We start from the raw sequence: 13,658 nt of genomic DNA, 5'->3' as shown, positions 1-13,658 counted from the left end.
GCATAACGTCACAACAGACGGGACTGGCGCCAGTGCCGTCTTTTGTGCCGCACTTGTATTCTTTTTGTTCTATGGTTACAAGAACCGTTGTGTCGCCCTTGCATTGTCGTCCTTGCACAGACACTTATAATGCAAACATTATTATTACTAGATGTTTGATTGCTTCTACAGAAAAACTACATCTCATTTCTTTAAATTTTACAGCGGCCGTGTCTGAACCATGAACTGTTGTAGGCGCTGTGATAGCCATTGAACTGGTGTAGCCATCGTTGTAGCCCTCCAAGGCTCATGTGTTTCTTCGCTCCTTCGCAGCCACGCCACATTGTCAAATAGCCCAGCTGTAATGCTAGGCATCCCAGGTCTACGCCGGCTGCCTTGATTCGCGCCTCCTTCATTGCACTCTGCCCCGAATGCAGATGCTGCGACACTCTGCCACAGCTCGGCAAGCCAACCCTCCGGCGTACGTCATGTCCGTGTTCGGCGTGGACTGCACCACCCTGTCGTTTGGCGTCACCCTGATACCCATGCCGGCAGCCGGCGTCTTCGTCATGCCTGTGGTCTTCTACATGCTGTTCAGGCGAGTCGGCCTCGAGGCCGCCCTGGCTTGCGCTGCCTGGCTCCTCCTCACCACGGTCGCGCTGGGTTTCCTGCTCGCGAGGCTCCGCTCCATCGAGGTATGCTTTTCAGGTATCTTTCTGTATCTTTGGAGTCTTTGGGTGAACACATCAGGTGCAAATAATCATGCTCATTACGCATAACTGAGTGATGTAATGAATAATGCCAAGTTACCACGCCACGCTGTTCAGCCAGATTCGAGTCATTAATTGGTCCGAGCACGAACGAATCACTCGTAACGTCAGAAAGCTTTCAAAAAAGCTTACTGTGGCGCTAATGCAGTGTGGCGGTACGAGTGATATAAATATCCCGCACACGTACTACGCATATTTACGAAGAATATATAGGTAGTTGAGACATATCGCTCCACGCAAGGCTTAATTAAAGCTGAATTTTCTAAATTGAAAGCTAATCAAAGTTAAATTTATACTACACTTTCGGTCATATTTGTGACAAAACTGGCAAGACTTGAAAAATGCAGTGAGCTTGTTTTTCGTCCCATTTACTTATTAAACTGAATCAGCAGCTTTGACTTTCCGTTTAACACCCTTTGTGGTTTGAGAGCGCCTAATTGCTTGTGCAGCCAATTAAAAGCGAGCATTTTGAGTCTGGTCGGCACAGAGCTTCGTTATTTGTGTCTAGCGTAGCATAAATGCACACTTCTAACCTATGAAATGCTTCAAAAGATATATGTTTGAAGTTATTAAAAGTCTAAAGAGCCCTTCTCAAGGAAAATTACTTAAGTGAAAGTGCAGCATGCGAGTGAAATATCTATTTGGTGTAGCTGGCTTATTACTAGAAATTTTTATTCGAATAATATCCATCAAGCCTTATACAAAACGCTAGACACTAGTTTGGCGTTCTGCTCATGAATGCGGTCGCTGCTACTCACCTGGTCACCTAAAAAAAATTAGAAAATATTTGATGCACCCTGCGGACCACGTAGGAATATCCTGTTTTGTACTTGCCAAGTTATTGCGTAGCAGATTCGCCAGTTTATGTATGTAGCTGTGTTCTGATGAACATAAGCAACCTTGTGTGTAAGAGATCTGAAGTGCTGGAGCTCATCGCGCATTGTTTGGCTTAGAGCAATGCCAGGTTACTCTGAAGTTATATTGCAAAGATTAACGGCCACTATATTCTTTTGGCGCCTTTTAAGCACTTAGCGCATTAACAAATTAAAGTCCAACTAAAAGGAAATTTTACTTCAGCTGAAATTCCTCTATATTTTAGGTTTGGGAAAGACTGCAGTGACACAGCCAGAACGCCTTTCCATGTTTTTTTTTTTTTCGGTTGGCGCTATCTACTTTCATCATGTACTATCCCGATCAGACGCGATTCTGTCAGGTGCGTCAAAAAACTAACCATGATAATGCTGTACACTTGTGAGAGAATCATAACTTTTGATAAAGCCATTCGAAAAGCTCTATAGCTGACGACACGTGCACTTAGCGACTTAACGCGCAATTAGGGAGCTCACCTGACATTACCTAGGCACGGTCCACCAAGAGCCTTCCTCAAGCCGATCCACTTGAAATTGAACAGATTAGGGACGACGTGGATTGAAAAGCAGGCGGCTGAAGTGAGGCTTAGGAATCCTGCTGGTGTACTGTGGACAAGCGTTTCGAAATTTTGAGCATTATTGCCTTGTCGAAACCCTGTATGGACATCCAGGGCACGAATGCGCAAGCCGCACGCGAAAGCTAACGCCTCATTCGTTTCCGGAGTGCGGCACAGAACGCGTTGTGAGACATATTGCTTTTCCAAGAAGCGCTCTTCTCAGGCCTTGTTTGGTACAGTGAAAATGAATTGAAAGTCTGCATCCTCTCTTTTGATTCAGGAAGAAAAAAGAGAGCTGTCACGAAAGGTGTACTAGCAAACTGCTTCTCCGCGGTAACAAGGACGAAAGCAGGCACCCTGAAACAAAAAGCAGTCTCCACTTGTGCGCGTCGAGTCCCAGCGCTGTAAATTCTAGCGATTGGCGTTCACGCCCCTAAGAGTAGACGTTTATTATACGAGCGCCCTCGCTGTAGCTTCCACACCAAACAGTGGGATCTCGAAACCCCACAACTTAGCGGCCCAGCAGCTGGACCGAGTGGCTCGTTTTCACCCCATTTCCAGCATTCGATAATGGCGGTCATTTTGCGAGTATCGATTTGAAAAACGGCGGTATTTGAGAGCCACCTCATCACCACTTTTTTTTTTTAATGCAAGCCAGGTACGGCTGAGACAACCGGTCAATGTCCTCTTCTTTCTTAGTTCGCCCCCCTCCCCTACAGCGGCTAACATTCGCGCCTGCTCCACGGCTGCGGGCGAGAGTGATCTCTTGGTTGTGTCAAAGTCATTCAATACTCCTAATGGTCATGAATCCAATGGCCACAAAGTTTGGTTTGCGGAGAAAAGCGACTGTGGGGGCCACCACCGCCTATCCCGGAGCCACGAGCGGTAGACCACGCCGGCTACTTATCCTGTGTTTGCACTGGGAAAACTTGCTTCTGCGCCCGAGCTGTTATTTCGTCTTTGTATTATTTTATGCGAAAATGAAGCTAAGGTCTCGTATCTGTTACAATAAAGTTTTTTCTCTCTTCTCTCTCTCGTATCTGCGAGTACCGTTATCCAAGCTGGTTTGACACTTATATGCTGAAAGAGCGCTGCCGGAAGTGCTGCGTGCTCTCTACCTCTGCGATCGTCGGCCTACTTGGTCATTATTAATGGGGCATTAAAACTTTTCTTAAATATGTGCTGCGGTCATTAACCTGCAATATGCACGTGATCGCAACCCAGTTGGTGATAAGGCAAAGCCCACGTTAGCAGACGGCACTCGTTAGATTTGTATCGCTTGCCTGGCTTCAGTGGACACGACTGCCGCTTTAACGGCACGTTGCGGTACACTGTCATACATTTAGAAATATTCGGTGTGCAATTTTATTGCAGGGTTTTACGTGTGGCGGAGCTCCTGCGACTTTAGCCGAAAAACCCGTCAGAACGTCGCACTGGCTGCTTCTATGCGAAGCACCATGACGCTCAACTTTGAGAAGCACATTGCATTCGATTTCGCTCGCGGTTCTTGCGCAGTAAAGGTTGCTTTCACTTGTTCATCTTTTCAGCTCATAGTAGGTGCATTTCCGCGAGCTTAGCTTTGTCATTTTGACAGCAGGGTGCCGCTTGCCGTAAAGTGACAGCGCTACGGTAAGGCACCGGTAACTGCCCCCATCCCGATCGAATAACGCCATTCTGAACAGCGGCGTGCTCAGGTATGCATTACAGCGCTCTATTGTGGTCTTCCTTAATTATGAGTAATGTAAAATATTTTAGTAACATACGTGTTACCCTCCTCGCTGTACAATACAAAGTCAGGCAAATGAACAAACTGAAAAAGTGAACGTCCTGCAGAGAACGAACAGTTTATTGACATATATATTACGAAGCGCAAAAAAAGAAAGAAGCTTCAGCGTAGCAACTCTCAGTGCCTAGCCTTTCTGACACTCCAGGTTTGGCATTTTGTACGTGCGGTCGTGAGGCTACAATTTAATTATTTGTGCAACTGGGGATTTGATTCGAAATGACCAGCGCGAAAACGCACGGAGACAACTGAAGAAACACACACGACAGGACAGGCGCTGGCTAACAACTGTTTATTTTTGAGGAAAGCCAGCACAATATATGCCAAAAACACGTGGCAGTCAGGCGGCCAAAGATTACAACCTACAGCACAGTCATCAAAGGGCGCATTTAATAAATATGCGTCTATGCATTCTATTCCAGAGGCACTTGCAGACAATAACATGAAAAAACTAGAAATCAGAAAGAAAATTGTGCGACTTAAGTGTTTATATGCCATTTACACAACGCTAAAAAGTCTTAACTCAAACCCTTATATTATGCCGTTTCCATCGCTTTCATCCAGGCATCGTCACATTCATGAATTGCTCCCATATGCCGCGCGAACAAATTTGGTCGCCTTCATTCGTTCCACCTACTATATCTGAGTAGAATCATCTGCCTCGAAAAGTTTTTTCCTTCGGAAAATTTTCAGTGTGTTTCAGCCACTGCGTTTCAATTCATTAAAACTTCTTGTTGGGCGAGTTGGTAGTTCATCTTGAAGTAGAAATATTATAGCGCAAACAAAGACACGGACAAGAGAGACGAAACACACACACAAGCGCTAACTGTCAACTGGATTAATACGTCGAAAGCCACACTTATTATAGGCCGAAGGATCGTGACGGAAAAGATGACAAAAAAACCAAAACAAGGGTTGTGTCAGAGCCACATAATCGCGAGCGCATGCGCGGGCGGGCAAGCGCATTGCACTTCCGTTTATCTTCCCATCGAATCAACAGGTAGCCGCATTAAAAAAGTCAATCTCAGCCTGGAATAGAGATAAAGAAGGTTCGCTGATGCACTCGCTGCCAAGTTTCTGTATGTGATAGGCTTCTTGGCTTATCCGTGCTGTCCTGTCTTTACTTTTACCAAGAACCTTTGTCTCCTCAAACCGGGCCGCACTTGCTCCACATTTACTTACATCTGCAACAAAATGCTTATATTTATCGTCTTTCTTTTCTAAATTTACGGCGTGTTCCCCTAGACGGTCATTGACACAACGTCCAATTTGGCCTACATAAAACTTTCCACAAGAGACGGGAATGCAATAAACCACTCCAGTGGAAAACCGCCACCGCGGTGGCTCAGCGGTGATGGTGCTCGGCTGCTGACCCAAAAGACGCGGGTTCGATCCCGGCCGCGGCGGCTGGAATTTCTTTGGAGGAGAAATTCTAGAGGCCCGTGTACTGTGCGATGTCAGTGCACGTTAAAGAACCCCAGGTGGTCGAAATTTCCGGAGCCCTCCACTACGGCGTCTCTCATAGCCTTAGTCGCTTTGGGACGTTAAACCCCATAAACCAAACCAGTGGAAAACCTTACAAACGGCTTCTGATGCTTTATCAGGCACTCACGCTTTTTTGCACTGCAAATTCGCGGGCAGAGCTTTCCCAACTTGTTGGGAGCCGAGAACAAAACAGGTACACCATGCCTGCTAGCAACTTTTTTGAGGTTGTGTGAGATTTTGTGGAGGTAGGGCACAACACCAAAAGCCGCTTTTCGTCCTTTTCCACGTTTGAACTTCTGCAGTATGTCCTCCGAGACTTCTGTCAGAACCGACCAGGGAAATCCTGCAGCCAGAAGCCGGCTTATCTGATAATTAAAGCTCTGGAACATCTGATGTGGGCACGATTTTTGGAGAGAAGATTCAAAGCACAGCGACGCTATTCCTCTCTTGATAGTCTTGGAGTGCTCCGAGTCATACGGCAACAACTCCTTCTTTGCTCGTGGGTAATAGCCCCAGCAGACGTGTCCTTCACAGAACGTTAATTTAAGGTCTAAAAACTGTAAAACCTAAACTTCGGGCAGTTCATGGGTAAAAGTCAAACCAAGACCGTGTTTGTTAAAAGTATCTAACACATCACCTACTGTAGAGGGGTAGGTGATGGTCTCCTGCTTTGTTAAAAGTACTAAAAAATCATCTACATATCTAAAAACCTTTAAAACTGTCCCCCCCTCCTCCCCCCCCCCCCCCCCCCCCGCCCCCTCCCGTCGTGAAATTCTCGTCCAGCCGCTTATCTACCTTAGCTAAAAAAATGTTGCAGAGAATAGGGGCTACACATGACCCTATGCAAATGCCATTTCGCTGCAAAAGGGCTGGTCGTTAAAAACAATCGAAGTAACATTCAAGTAAAACTGCAATAATGCTAAAAATTATCCACAGGCAATCCTGCTAAGTTCTGGAATGACACGTCGCCGTTTTTCTCAATGTATTCCTTAACAGACAGTAAAATCTGGTCTTTGGGCATGGAATAAAAAAGGTCTCGAATATCTATTTAAAAGCGAAAGCCAACGTCATCATTAGACTTAATAAACTGTGCCACATCGATTGACTTTTTGGTGAGAAAGGGATCGTCCAAGACAAGGTTTTTAAGCTATTTTAACAAGAACTGGCAGACGTTTAGCTGCCACGATCCTTGCTCACTGATAAAGAATAGGTAGGGGTAACCGAAGAGGAAATAAAAATAATAAGCCCCTGTTGCTCATTGACAATTGTCCTAAACGGAATTTCTGGTTTGTGCGTCCTAGCTGTGAAAAAAGGGGTCAGGCTGTAACCCCTGCTATTAGTGACGTCCGCGGCGAGTGCATTCAGGTTTAACCTCTAGCAAAACCTCTTGCGTTTCCATCTTGATGCACGCTTGAGGTTTCTTTCTGATATAATTGTGATTTTTTTTTTCAGCAAGCGCAGTTCCGTATTCAATTTTTTTTTACTGTGTTTATCGTTTTTGCGCGTAAGCCTCTGCTACTAATATATATTCTCATCATAATGTTGTTCTGTTGATGTGTTTTTGTTCTGTGCTCTTGATAAGCCATTTCGCATGCTATCTTCTCGTGACTGCTCCTCTTGAAACAAGCTCGAGTTTCAAGCAAGCTGCTGAAAGCAATGTTATCTTAAAATTCGTATCTGTGCGCTCGCACCTGCTTGGTCTTCCGAGAGCGCAGTATCTCCCCCCCCCCCCCCCCCCCCTAAATAAACACACTTCGGGTGGAGACGGGAGGCAATAACGAATAATCATTATTATAATCACCTCCCCTCCCTTCCCTAGAAATGTGTGCCTGAATTCAGCTTTACACAGTAGTAATCGTCCAATGAGTTTTTTTTGTGTCAAAGAAAACTTCAGCCGACTGTTACTGTCGGCTGAAGTGAAGTCCACCTTCGGGGATTCCCTAAACATTTGACCAACACTGTTCCCACTTGGAGTTATTGATCAATTCGCTCTCGACCTACCATAAGCTTACCGTCCCGGTTAGCTCAGTTGGAAGAGAGAGTGCTCCGGTGAAGCGGTGGTTCCGGGCTCGAACCCCGGCACAGGACGAATTTTTCTTTAACTGCGAAGTTTCTAAGAAAGCTGTACAGCGTTCCTTTGTAGCCGTTTGTCTGCGCTCGGGTGGATGTCAGTGTGCAATTACTCCCTTATTACAAATCTAATCCACGTTGGGGGATTCCCCTACACATTTAACCAACACTGTTACTGTTGCCGGTGGCAGCGGACCAGCCTGAAGAAGCGCGACGAGCGGCTCAGGCGCACGCTGGAGCTGCTCAACTCGATCCGCACCGTCAAGATGTACGCCTGGGAGCGCGGCCACGCCAGGACTCTGGGCCTGCTCCGGGAACAGGAGCTGCGCTGCGTCTTCAAAGTGGACGTCATCAGCGGAGTCCTGGAGGCATTCACTGGTGCGGCAAGCTCGCTGGTACGACGTGCGTCGCACTGCTCCGGCGCGGAGGAAATATTTCCAATAGGGTGGTTTTCCTAACCTTTTGTCAGCGCTATACATTGGCATTTATGACGGTGAAGAAGGGACCCCGACCAAAAGAAAACACAAAAATTGAAAACGTTTCGGCTTTCGTACGTTATGCTGTCGCCGAGCACGCAGTATCTACCGGCCATGACGTCGACTGGGGCCGGACACACATGCTGTCAACCGAAAAGAAGCTACGCCCTCGCCTGCACTTGGAATCATTAATCATCCAAAATACTAGTCACGCCCTCAACCGCAACAATAAAAATCTGAACCCAGTCTACGCACGCTCCCTGCGCCCTCTTTTCAAGCCACTAAGCTGCTTGCTTCATTTCAATGTGAAGACGTACGGGAGCCGAAACGTCTTGTTTTTTATTATTCTTTTTTTGCTTTTGGTCGGCGTTCCTTCTTCACCGTCAGTATGTTTGTCCCCGACCAGACGAGTTTTCTTCCAACTCTCGACTTCATTGCCATTTATGGCAGTGGCATTCATCATATCAATCAAAGATTGATACGAGAGGATTGGTGTTTTAAAAAACGTTTGAGCCCTGGTGTACGTACATCACTGCATACAAAAAATGTTACTGGAACCCGTACATTCAAAAAATTGCTGAGGATGAAGCTTGGATCGCTGAAAAAAGGCCTTCTATTCATATCTACTTGAATTTTCAAGCTGCCGTGCATTTGTTGTCGTTTCAAACTGCTAGCAAGGCGAGACATGCGGCAAATCATGGACACGAGGGGAATGACGATATTTAAACGGGGTTTATTCTCTGAACAGTAGCTTAGCGCTGCGGGGAATTTTGTATTGTTTTCAATTTTACTGAAGAGAAAAATCGCATTATAGCATCTAAGCACCAATTATATTAAAAATAAAGTACCGATTTTCTTACTTGGTCTAATTCCAGAAAATCTGGGTGCACTGGTTACTGTTTCGCGCGAGTGAAGCTGGGAGGAAAATTCATTTTGCAGTGTTCTTGTCTTCTTTAAAGCAGAGAAACTGCATCTCGAGTGTTTTTTCTGTCTGTGAATAAGGTCGGACATAGCAAGACTTTCGTTTCAGCTAGTTGGATGTAGCATGACGTAATTTGTGCGACAGAGCACTGTCGCGAAAAGACAGAGACAAACGCACACAAGGCAGGACTGGCGTCAACTTCCAACTGAGGGTATTCAGATATGTGGACGGCTACCTAATTGTGCTCAGCAGTCGCATAAATTGAAAACCTAGCACCATTCTTGAAGACATAGTGTCCAATTTTAGCAATGAACCTAAGGGGCTTCTTTTTCCCGTAAGAAGTTCCCCACAAAAATTCAGGGGCACTTTGACTGTCTAAAGTGGGTAGAGGCGGAAGCGTCTTCCGCACCACCTTCGCTGTTTATGTGGCACTGGTGGCGTCACATATAATCGAGTACTAATTACTAAGTGATGACAAATCACTAATTAATCGTTAATTACTGATTAATGCCTGAATACTAATTAACTGCTGATTAATTACGCTTAAGCTTCGCCTTTAGGAGTGGAACGCGACAGCGCGTTGTAGCGCTGCCAGGGAGTCCACGGAACGCCACCACCCGTTCGGCGCGATGCCTTGCCCTTTGAACGCAACGCTTTTTGAGGAAAGGAAATGGCGCAGTAATTCTCTGTCATCTCGGTGGACACCTGAACCGCACCGTAGAGGAAGGGAGGAAGTGGGAGTGAAAGAATATAGATAACGAGGACCCGTAATGAAGAAAATGAAAATTGTATTTGAGGAAAGGAAATTAGGCAGTAACTGTCTCACAAAATTCAGGGGGGCACTTTTTTGACCTAAAGTGTGGTCACTGATGTGTGGTTAAGATGTTAAGCTTCGCCCCTAAGAGTGGAACGCGACAGCGTCTTGCAACGCTGCCAAGGAGTCCATAGAACGCCATCGCCCATTCGGTTCTACGCCTCGCTCGTCGGTAAATTGGTTTTTGAGGAAAGGAAATGTTTCTGTCTCTCATTTGTCGCTGGACACCTAAACCTCGCCGGAAGAGAATGGAGGAGGATGAGAGTGAGTGAAGACACCGTATTCTCTAGACGCGCATTTGTTCATTCCAAACCATCGAGCTGGCATGGCGGAGTGGATAGCATGCTCGTCTCTCACGCCGAAGACCGGGGTTCGATTCCTGAGCTCGACCAATTTCTTAATCGGTTTTATTTATTTATATGGCCTGACTAGTAAAGCTAATTAGTCTAGCTAAGTAATTAAGCAATTAACTAAGCTCAGTTCCACTTACTTGGAGCATCACTATACGATCCCTTCAATTGGTTGCATGGTTACTAGCCAAAGTACAATTGGCCCCGTTTGAAATTCGCGCACTGTCACGTCACGACCGTTTCCACCAATTGAAAAGCGTGACATTTTCTGTCGACAACTGCTGCTTACAACGATGAGACATTAAAGGCTTCCGCCTTAATAAAAGCCTGCAGTTTCTTGATTTCAGACAATGAGTGCACTGGACGTATTGAGAAAAATGGAGTCATATAACACCATAGGAAGCTGGAAAGCACACTATGTTCCTTACTATGCCCAAAAGGAGAGGCCAAGCCTATCTGCGTGGTCACCAAGCAATGCTTGTTACAAGTGAACTGGCGATTACTATTGTTTTGCCGAAGAGGAACCCTGTAACCTCGAAGGTTGAACGCGAAAACTCGGTAATAACTTGAAGAAACAGAAAATAAATTTTATCTTCTGCCAGGAAATCAAAGCTTTACTTGTGCTTGAAGTGCTGCCCTAAGCCTCACTGTAGCTCAGGCAAAGCGTGACATCATTTTCGTCGCATGGAAATACTTGCGTGCAGTTGGAGATAGGTTAAAAATTTTGCTCTGAGCTCATGGCTTCAGCAACTAAGCAGGACACGCTGCTATTCTCAGATGTGCGGATTATTCGATATTATATTTCCTCATTTCCTGGATGGCGATGGCGCTGCATTAGGTAGCCCCCAAAATCCCTGATAAGCAGAACACTTCAGAGATTGAATGGTTAAAATTAATAGCGAACTCTTTCTTTCAGTAATTATTGTCAGCTGGCTTACTTATCCCGCTTCATTATTCTCCGTTTTACACATGCTAGGAAGTTTAACCCTTGAGTGCAACATTTTATGCAAAACGTCCCTGAGCGTGTAACTAAGGGTATGAAATATAGGAACAGAGTACCAAATGAACATCTTTTCAAAATGAGTGGCAGACGCAGACTAAAGGGGATTGAAATTTTCCTGAGCCTTCCACTGGTTATTTTTCGTTAGGTCACAAAGTCTTAGCCATATATTTACGTTTTTGTTTATTCAGGGTATCCTAAAAGCCCCTAGTTTGAGGGTATTACATGAGCGGTAATACACATATACTTAATAGAGAATGCAAATAGGCAAACAAAGGGGATAAACTCTAGAAAAAAATTAAAGTATAAGCATATGCATAACAGAAAATAAGAACCGATATTTCCGAGGAACGAAAACAAGGCATAAAATGATACACGAAAGGACCAAAATAAAAATAGAAATAAGAAAAGCAAGCAAACGATCAAGAAGAAATTCCATATAGCAATTTTTGAAAAGTAAAAGTGCATTACAGGGCGAGATGCTTTTAAAAAAATGACGCTCCTTGATGGCAATGGATCAATCAAAAAGCTCTTAGAATTTTGATAAATTAGCTTCGGTGGCAATGTGTGAAGGTAAGTCGTTGCAAGTTTTGATAGTGCGGGAAATAAATGATCTCGCAAAAGCATAAGTATGGCAGATGACGCGTTTAACTTTGTATGGATGGTCATGATGCGAAAAATCGCCGTTGCGAGCTCAAACAATTCTCATCAAGAAGTGTACGATGATATAACTTATGGAAAAAAGTTAAGCGGACTATCTTGAAGCGGTTCACTAAATCATCAACTCAGTGGTATTTTCTTTTAGTGTAGCACGCAACTGGCGCGAACAATCAGAGAAGGTAAAACAAACAGCAATATTTTGAAAGTCTTCGCTGTTATTGAACAAGTGCGCTGGGCCAGGACACCAATTAGGTGATGCAAATGCAAGGTTACAACGTATTATCGTTAAGCATGCAAGTATTTTAGGGTTATTGGGAGCCTGGTGAAAGTTAAGCTTTCTCGTTGAGCCATCCTTGAGAATCGTTGAGCCATGTTTATTTCAGCGCTACTAAAGATGCCTGGCAGGTGTCGATGAGGAATGAAAGGACAGTATTAGTATGCAAAAATGATATCTTTTTCACAGCTCTGGATTGCAGCTGGGAAGGCTATGCGTTTGCAGTAGGTAGACCGGTGAACAATGGAAGGTTGTCATATGTTAAGTTCGCGGGTAGCTGGCACGGCACTATTTTGTTCCGAGTTGCACTCGTATACGTCACTGTTTATGTGCAGATTTTTTTATATAAGGCGCATGCCAGATCGCTGTCCTTTCTTAATATGCGGAAAATTTTCATAAGATGCGCCGTTTTTCTCGGGTGGCCTCGAGGTAGTCCCGGGCGATACTAAAGCTAGTGTTTTTTTTTTATTTTGCACCCATGATTTAAAACAATCAAGCTATTTTTCATTAAGTAATTTTACAATTATTGGCAGTTTTTTTTACCGGCAGACAAACGGCCCAAGCGGTGAGCCCTCGACACAAATGATAGGTTTATATCGAGTTTCGTCGCGCAGAATTCCTTCACGAGACGCTGCAATGTTTTTCATGTTGGGGCGACTGGTAGAGCGACTTCTCCGGTGAAGCGTGGTCCCGGCTTCGATCCTCGGACCAGGATGAATTTTTCTTTAACTACGAAGTTTCTGAGTAAGCTGTATAGCTTTCCATTGTAGCCGTATGGCTGCGCTCGGGTGGACGTCAATGAGTAATTACTCCCTTATTACAAATCTACTCCGCCTTGGGGAATTCCCCTAAACATTTGATCAACACTGTTCCCATTTCAAGTTATAGATCAATTTGCTCTGGCCCTACCGTAAGCTTGCCGTCCCGGTTAGCTCAATTGGCATAGCGACTGCTCCGGTGAAGCGGTGCTCCCGAGTTCGAACCCCGGACCAGAACGTATTTTTCTTTAACTGCGAAGTTTCTGAGAAAGCTGTATAGCTTTGCTTTGTAGCCGTATGGCGGCGCTCGGGTAGATGTCAATGAGTAGTTACTCCCTTATTATGTTTCCGGATAGTCTGATTCCGAGAGGCTGTGAAAAACTAAATTCGACCGTCGGCACAGGTTCTCCAGATAATCGATTCTGTCTCAGTTCTTGATAAATCTGAACCAGCAGTAGGAAGTCGAGCTGCTAGATGAAAGACTCAAACTGTGACTGAAGAATGTGCCCATGCTCTCGCGCGCGTTCTTCCAGTTGACGATCATCATGTACGGAACCCTATGGATCCTGGACCCGACTCAGCTGTTGAGTGCGTCGGCCTCCTTTTCGAGCGTCTACCTGCTGTCCCTGATCGAGGCCTTCCTCAATAGCCTGCCGCTCCTTATGATCATGGCCAACAGGGTGCGTACCCGGACCGAGAATTTTTCGATACTTCAAAAGGACTGATATTGGAATTCAATGTGCATAACCAATCTTTTCTTGAAGACAATAAGAATGTAAAACATAAGGCGGCCTTGACGCTGATCCCCGGGTCTGTTTTCAACAAATATATGTGTGGATCGTACTGAAGGTATAGAGCGGAAAGCGACGCAAATATCTCAAAACACGTCGC

The 13,658-nt window shown here is 45.2% G+C and overlaps 1 protein-coding gene across 1 annotated transcript in view; it reads left to right on the top strand.

Annotated features, from left to right (window-relative positions):
- Positions 1–13,658, top strand: part of LOC149337773 (multidrug resistance-associated protein 1-like) — a 266,100-nt gene that overhangs the window by 121,992 nt on the left and 130,450 nt on the right. Inside the window, exons 9-11 of the mRNA XM_089553512.1 lie at positions 417–674; positions 7,705–7,908; positions 13,301–13,447. Coding sequence (XP_089409638.1) covers positions 417–674; positions 7,705–7,908; positions 13,301–13,447 — 609 coding nt within the window. The remainder of the gene's footprint in view (positions 1–416; positions 675–7,704; positions 7,909–13,300; positions 13,448–13,658) is intronic.

The sequence above is a fragment of the Amblyomma mixtum genome, chromosome 7 (assembly GCF_055824585.1).
Source record: "Amblyomma mixtum isolate Tamu chromosome 7, ASM5582458v1, whole genome shotgun sequence".
In the NCBI taxonomy this organism is placed as follows: domain Eukaryota; kingdom Metazoa; phylum Arthropoda; class Arachnida; order Ixodida; family Ixodidae; genus Amblyomma; species Amblyomma mixtum.
Note: the sequence above shows the minus strand (reverse complement) of the source record. Positions and strands in the feature narration are given on the sequence as shown.